The sequence below is a fragment of the Balaenoptera physalus genome, assembly GCF_965194825.1.
Source record: "Balaenoptera physalus genome assembly, chromosome: 11".
NCBI lineage: Eukaryota > Metazoa > Chordata > Mammalia > Artiodactyla > Balaenopteridae > Balaenoptera > Balaenoptera physalus.
In genome coordinates, this window is record NC_138896.1 from 74,363,783 (window position 1) to 74,371,627 (window position 7,845).

Here is a 7,845-nt window from a genome sequence, read left to right on the forward strand (position 1 = left end):
GGGTTAGTGGCTCTGTCCCCGACGCCATAGACAGCAGCAGAGCCTTTCGCTGCAGATTGATCCAAGCACCATGGACCTGTAGACTCACTTAAGCGGAGCCCAACAGTGCTCCTACCATAGCCCCCATGCTTCATCTCCAAAATGCTCTTCTTCTGAATCCTCAGCCCCAAAGGAACCAGGTCTGGGAGCGTGAGTGAGTGACCGTGTATGTGGAGGCTCTAGCTGGGAGCTACCCGAGGGCAGACTCTGTTGGTCTGAGACAGGCAAATTGTGCTTCCCACATGCAAAATGTGGTGCCCTGGACAGGGCCCTGCCTCCTGCTCCTGCTCCAGATGTTGCCAGAGAGGGCTCAGAGCCACTCAGCAGGGGCCTCCCCCAAGACTCCAGCCTGGGGGAAGGATGGTTCCTGTTTTCTTTTCTCCCCAGGCATGGGCCACGGAAGCTCATGGGGCCATGCTATAACTTCAGCCTGCCCTTCCAGAAGCCGGATTGGGTCAGGGCCCTTGTGGGGCTTCTGATAGGTGGGTCAGAGATCCTCCTCTGTCTTTCTTTCAGGCAGGCAGATAATAGGGGATGCCAGCCCCCTGCAGGAGCCCCTATACCCAGGTCAGAAAGGAGAAGGAAACCTATACTTCTCTCCCAGCTGTGGACTGGAGGGAGGGCAAAAGCAGCCTCCCAGCTCCACCAGGGCTGCAAGATTAGCCAAGTCTACATGAGCTCCAACCTTCCAGCCCAGAGGCCCTGAGCCCCTGAGCTGCCCCAAACTGGCCTGGGCCAGCTCAGCTGGTTCCACTCTCCCACCGCCCCAGGCCCCAGCTCTGACTGAGAGGCTGCAGGTGTCTCCTCTGCTCCTCAAAGGGCAGATTTACTTGTGGGGATGGTGAGGCAGCTGGCCTGGGCAAAGCACCACAAGAACTCTGGGCCTGACAGGACCCAAAACTCCCCAAACACCTGTGGAGACCGTGAACAGGCTGCCTCCAAACACTGGGCATGTGGGCATCAAGGCTCCTGGCAGTATCCCAAAATCTACACTGAAATCTAGTATCAAAACTAGAAACACATACTCCATCCTGGCTGCAACTCTCACCTAAGTGCAATCAGCTGTGAGAGGTGGCGGCTCATCTAGGTGTCCATTTGATGTCAGAACAGAGAGACTGAGCATGTGCTCTAGGTGGAAACAGAAAGGGATGGATTGTGAGCTCACCCTAGAATCTTCCCTGACTCTCAGCTCGCTGCTGCCAGGATTCACACGCAGGCCTTCCTCTCCCCAGCCTGGACCAGCCTCCTGGGTGCAGCACAGACATGGCCACTAGAGGGCACAATCACCCCTCTGAACTTGCCTCAAATCTGCCCCATCTCCTTAGGAATGAACCTTCCCCAGGGCCGCCGCCTCCAAGGAATCTGGCGCCAGTCAGAAATGAAGGGGGCCTGCAGGTTCTCTGCCCTTGAGGCAGCTTCAGTTCCAGCTGGTGAAGGAGGCAGATCCTGAGGCCAGTTCCAGAGGAATGCTGAGCTCGGTAGGACTGGGCATCTGGGGAGGGTTTGACAGGGGCAGAAGACCCAGCCTGCTCTCTGGGAAAGACCAAGGCCACACTCGGTGGTCTTCCTCAGACTCCCCTGAAAAGATGCCAGTGAACACAATTGCCCTTAGCATCTTCCCTCCCCTGCGGACCCATGCCCCGTGGGCCCTCTCTTTTTCTCCATGGCAATTACCCCCAAATCACCTCTTGCTCCCCTTCATTTTAGGAAGGCCTGGAGAATTCTCCCCTTTTCCTCCCACTCACACCTCCAGTGAGCTCAGGGTTAGCTGTTGGCCCTCCGGTAGCATTTATTAAGTACCTGCTATATGCCAGGGGCTGGGGGGAGGGGGAGGCAGAGCAGTGGTCTCGCAGAGCAAGGCAGGTTGGGGCATCCCAGGCAGAGAGGCAAGTAGAGGGGGGGACGAGGCATGCTGGGCTGCTGCTCTGTGCTATTCGGCTGTCGTGGGGCCCCGGCAGAAGTTCTGGTTGTAGAAATGGCGGTTGTCCCTGGTCAGGGCTGTGCCCAGCTGGGCCCAGAAGCTGCCCTGGCCACTGGGCTGGTGGGGCCAGAGGAGGACGCTCTGGCGGCACAGGCGCTGGCGCAGCCGCACGTAGCGGGAGCGGTAGGCGTCGGGGCGCAGGATCACCAGCACCACGACGTCCTTGCGGTCCTCCAGCAGGCGCTGCTGGGCCAGCAGGAAGCTGGCACGCAAGAGGCCACTGACCCGGTCCGTGTGGGCCAGCACAAACAGGGTCTTGCGGCTGCTGTAGACCGAGGCCCACAGGTTCTCAAAGAGCGTCTTGCCGGGTAGCCAGTCACGCTCCTCCAGGCACAGGCGGAGTGCCCGGCGCCCACGGCGCTCCTCCAGCTGCACCCGCAGCTCGTTGTACACCCAGTCGGCCACTGCGCTCTGCGCCTTGTCGAAGACCACGAAGGCATCGTAGAACAGGGCGTCTGCGCCCCGCCGCTGCCCCCGCCGGGGCAGCCAGGCCAGGCACAGGTGGAAGCAGTACCAGAGGTCCCAGCCGCAGAGGTGGTGCAGCACGGGCACAGCCAGGCCCAGGGCCACCACCATCAGGGAGAGGCCAAAACAGTCCCAGGAGAGGGCCTCGTCCAGGCAGAGGCGCAGGTCCTGTGCGAAGATGCTGCGGCCCTGGAGCTGGCCCGGACTGCCACACTTGACCCGGCTGGGCAGCCCGGGCACGGCAGCCTGCACCTCCAGCAGGAAATCCACGAAGGCCGCCCCACAGGCACAGTGCAACGGGTTGGTGCTCACGTCTAGGATTTTCAGGGTGCCCGCTAGGGAGCCAAACCAGGAGGGGTCCACCGTCTTGAGGGCGTTGGCACTGAGGTTGAGCTCTTCCAGCCGCTTGGCGAGAACAAAGAAGCCGGGGGTCACGAAGCCGATGCTGTTGCCGCTGAGGTCCAGCTTCCGGAGCCGGGTACCAGACGGCAGGCTGCCATTGCTCAGGGCCTTCAGCTGGTTTCTCGCCAGGTCCAGTGTTTCCAGCTGGGGCAGGAGGGCCAGGCTGCTCCAGTTGAAGAAGGCCAGGTTATTGTCACGGAGACGCAGCAGCTTCAGGCTCTTGGGGAGGTTGTCGAGGGTGCGTGGCAGGAGGGTATGCAGGCGGTTCTGGGACAGGTCCAGCAGGACCAGGCTTCTCAGGCCTTGGAAGAAGCGGAGATAGAGGTCTCCCTCAGCCCACATCTGGCTCAGGGCATTGCCACTGAAGTCCAGGGCCTGCAGCGAGGCGCTGCAGAGCTGCTGGGACACACGGCTATGGATGTCATTGTGCGCCAGGCTGAGGTAGCGCAGGGAGTGCAGCTGGGCCACGAAGCTGAGATTGTGGCCCACGCCCTGCATGCTGAAAGGCTGGCTGTTGTAGCTGAGGTCTAGCGCCTCCAGTCGCGGCAGCTCCGTGAATGAGCTCCCGTGGTACAGGTCCAGCTTGTTGTGGGACAGGTCCAGCACCCGCAGGCTGGTCAGCGGCACGAACTGCGAGCCGTTGACCGCCTGTGAGATGCTGTTGTGGCTCAGGTGCAGGCATTGGAGGCGCGAGAGGCGGGCAAACATCTCTGGCTGGATCGTCACCAGGTTGTTCCGTGACAGGTCCAAGGTGAAGCTGAAGTTCTTGCAGCTTAGCATGAAGTCCTCCAAGCTGAGGGTGTCCAGTGGGCCTGGAGCGAGGTCCCTGGACTGCAGCCAGACCTTCGGCCCACCATCCGCCTCCCCCAAGGTGGCTGCCGGCCTCACAGCTCCACTGATGCGGTTGTCTGACAGGTCCACGTAGAGCAGGCCCGGGAAGGCCCCGAAGATGCTGAGCTGGGCCTGGTTGATGAAGTTCATCTGCAGACGCAGAATCTGGAGCATGGGCAGGTGGGTCAGCGGCTGGAGCGTGGTCTCGCTGAGCGAGCGGAAGAAGATGCCGTGCATGTCCAGCTCCTTCAGGGAGACCAGGCCCCCGAAGGAGGGCGCCAGGTGCAGGTGGGCGAAGGACACCTTCTTGTGGTAATTGAAGGACAGATTGAGCCTGCGCAGCCGGGCCAGGCCCCGGAAGGCCGTGGTCTTGGTGATGCAGTCATAGAGGAAGTTCTCACTCAGGTCTAGCACTTGGAGCCTGCCCAGGCCACGGAACCATCTGTTGTCCAGTCTGTAGAGAGAACTGTCCTTCAACACCAGGCCTTCGAGGCGGCTCAGGTGGCTGAAGGTGTCGGGGTGCAGCTTGGGGAAGTGCTTCGGACACTCCATGCAGGGGTTGCGGGCATGGTCACAGCGGCGGCAGTTCCCACCTACGTCGAGCACGCGCAGGGCGGTCAGATTGGCCAGGTCCTCGGGCGCCAGGGTGACAATGTGGTTATAGGACAACAGCAGGGTCTCCAGGCTGGGGGGCAAGAGGCGGGGCACCTCCGTGAGGTTGTTGTACTTGAGCGACAGGTGCGTGAGGTTGCCCAGGCCAAGGAGGGCGCCCGGGGCCACCTCCGGTGCCCGGTGGCAGGGGTTCTTGTAGTAGCAGTTGCCGTCCATGTACAGAAAGCGCAGGGCGTGTAGGCCGGCGAAGTGGGTGGGGTCTAGCACCAGGATGTTAGTGTGGCTCAGCGACAGGGACACGAGGGACCTGGGCAGGGCGGGCACGGTCGTGATGCCGTTGTAGCTCAGGTGCAGCTCCTCGAGGGTGGGCACGGCCAGGAAGGTGTTGGGCTCGATGGTCATGTGGCAGGGGAAGTGCATAGGGCTGAGGCCGGCTGGCGGGCAGTTCCACTTGAGGTTGAGGACCCGCAGGCTGGACAGGTGGGCGAAGTCGGAGTCATGCAGGTGGTGGATGCGGTTGGAGAGCAAGGAGAGGCTGGTGACGTTGGCCCGGGGCGCTGCGGCCGAGAAGTGTGGCACAGACTTCAGGAACAACCAGTTGCAGTTCACCAGGCCGTGAGGCTGGAGTTCACAGGGCAGGAAGGCAGGCAGGGTGCCCTGGGCCAGGGCTGCAGCCAGTGCTGCCGCCTGCACCAGGAGAGAAAGGGGGTGCCGGGCACGGCAGGGGCCCTGCGGGGTGGGCACCGTGTGAGGGCACGGCCCCAGCTCCACCTCTCCTGCGCCCCCCCGGGGTCTCCCGCAGGGCTCCCAGCCCTCCAGGGAGGTTCCTGTTTCTCTGCCCAGTGCCCATCCCACCTCCAAGGCCCACAGGGAACTTGGACTCAGGTCTGAGGCCCAGCCTTTGACTCAGAACGGGGAGTCAGAACTGGTTCTGGACCTGAAATCCAGACTCATGATCTAGAGCTTTCATTCAACCAAACCCCAACTGGACAGGAGAGCCAGGTAGGTGGTCAACAGGGCCACCAGGCTCTCCCCGACTCTCTCCTTCCGTTCCTCAGAGGTCATTTCTCTTTCCTCCTGAGCAAGGAGGCATCTTCCCTTCCCTCCAGCCCCCTGAAAATCTCCCTCTGCTCTCTACCAGGCTTCCCCCAGCCCTCCCTCTGCATTTGGCCAAGAGGTGGGAATGAGGGTCTCCTGCTGGGGTTCAGGCTGGCTACCACCCAGGGCCCTGGCCAGGGCGGGCACTGCCCAGCTCTTTCCCCCTCTGCCCACCTCACCCAGCCCAAGCACTCAACCTGCTGTGGGTCAGAATGGATTGGAGGGGAGGCTGGGCAGCAAAGGGCAGACAGCGCCCAGCCTGGGGGTCCCCTTGCTCGCAGCCCAGCACCACCACTGAGCACAGCCCTAGGCCCCAGCCTCCTCACCCAAGCAGTGGGTTTGTGTCTCATGGCTCAGAGACAGTCTTCTGCTCTGATGTCTTCAGGGTTCAGTGAGTTTCCCCAGGGCCACCTGGGTGACTGTCCCTTTCACCATTGCAGCCACCAAACCCACCTTTCTCCCTACCACTTCCCACTGTCCCCTTCCCTGGGGACTGAGGGCCGCTGTCCTACCATGACAGGGAAGGGGGGCTTCTCCAGAGGGTCTGGCTGGCAGACTAGGCAGCAGCTGCAGGGAAGGATGCTTCACACTCACAGCCCCTTCCCGTGGTGACGGCTCGGGGAACAGAGGAAGTGAGAATTTCACAATAACCTAGCCCCCTTCCTTCCCCCACCCCATGCCCAGGGCAGGGGTGTCGGGGGGATGCAATGAGTCAGAGGCCATTTGCATAGTCAGGTGGCAGCCGGCCCCTTCACCTCTTCCTCTTTCCACTCTCCCCCCGCCCTCTTCTCCACAGCCTGTCCTAAGAATCCGCCACATCCCACATGGTCCTCACACCGGTCCTCTGGGAAGTCTGGGGAGAAACCACCACCCAGAGCCCAGTCTAAGGTCAGTGAGAGAGTGGAATTAGGGGCAGTGCCAGACCTGGGTGGGCTGCTGACACCCATGCCAGGGCCTGCTCAGCCCCTGCCCCCAGGCAGCACTCTAAGGCCAGCAGCTCCCACACTGCCCTTTCCTGCCCTGCGGCCCCATCCCCAGGGCTCTGTGTGCCATGCCGGGCCTGGCGTACGGGGTCGGGGGGCAGCACTGGCCTTGCCCAGGCTCACCTGCCCCACTGCAGCTGCCGCTTTCTCTAGAAGCAGGGCCTCCTCTGCATTCCCAACACACCGTCAGAGCACAAACCCCATGGCTGGACCAGCTGGGACCTCCTGGCTCATCCTCCCCTGAGGCTCTTTTCACACGATCCTTCTGACCCAGGTAATCATAACAGATCACTCAGGCCCAAAGCCTCAAGGTGACCTGGGACCCTCAGCAAGTCCTGCTGGCTCCATGTTCAGAATCTGCCCGTTGCCCCCCACCTTCACGTCCACCAGCCTGGTCTGAGCCGCCATCACCTCTTGCCTAGACCAGTGCAGTCGTCGCCTCCTCAGGGCTGTCCTGATTCTGCTCTCAAGCCCCACAGCTTATTCTCATTAGACCCCTAGGTCACATTAGGTCCCTCCTCTGCTCAGACGCCTCCATGGCTCTTTCTGGGGTCAAAACCAGTCTACATCATAGCCAGCAAGGTCCTACGGTATCTGCCCTCCCACTGCCTCCCTGACCAGTCTCCAGCCACTGGCCTTCTAGCTGTGGCTTGAACACACCCATGTACTCTCCTGCCCCAGGGTCTTTGAATGTGCTGTTCGTTCATTCATTCATTCATTTATTTGGCTGCTCTGGGTCTTAGTTGCGGCACACAGGATCTTCGTTGTGGCGTGTGGGATCTTTTAGTTGTGGCATGAGGGATCTAGTTCCCTGACTAGGGATCAGTCCTGGACCCCCTGCATTGGGAGCATGGAGTCTTAACCGCTGGTCCACCAGGGAGTCCCCGTTCCCTCTGTCTTGAAGCTTTTTCCAGATACTCACATGGTCCCCTCCCTCACCACCTTTACATCTCTGCTCACACATCACCCTCTCAATGAGGTCTTCTCTGACATTCTTATAAACCCCCTACCCCAGATTGGGTATTCCTGAGCTCTTATACGTAATTTGTCCTTAACAGTTTTTACCTGCTAACACACCGTAATACTGATTTTTCATGGTTTCTTGTATATTCTCTTATTCCTCTGCTGGAATGTCAGCTACTTGAGGGCAAGGATCTTTTTGTCTGTGTCCCCAGAGCCCAGCACAGTACCCGGCACATAGTAGGTGCTCAATATTTGCTGAATCCATGGGTCTCCAGCACTCAGCCCTGGGCAGGCACAGAGAGTGTTTCTGAGTGATGGTTAAATGAATGAGTGAATGAATGAACAAACAAATAGGGCTTCTGCTGGGAGGGGGAAGCTTCTCTGTGCTTCTCTGTGCCCACCTCTGGATGGGTGTCACGGCAGGCAGGTGCCAAGCTGCCAGGCGTCCAGCTGGTGCACAGGCCCAGGTGG

General features: G+C 60.7%; 1 protein-coding gene across 1 annotated transcript; it reads right to left on the reverse strand.

The window, feature by feature from the left end:
- Window positions 1–1,808: 1,808 nt before the first annotated feature.
- On the reverse strand, window positions 1,809–6,819 carry TLR9 (toll like receptor 9; the record flags this gene model as incomplete). The annotated part of the gene is given in 4 exon segments (XM_082415026.1): window positions 1,809–5,017; window positions 5,941–5,955; window positions 5,957–6,079; window positions 6,787–6,819. Coding segments are annotated over 4 exon segments (3,219 nt in total). The 3' UTR covers window positions 1,809–1,969.
- Window positions 6,820–7,845: the final 1,026 nt, after the last annotated feature.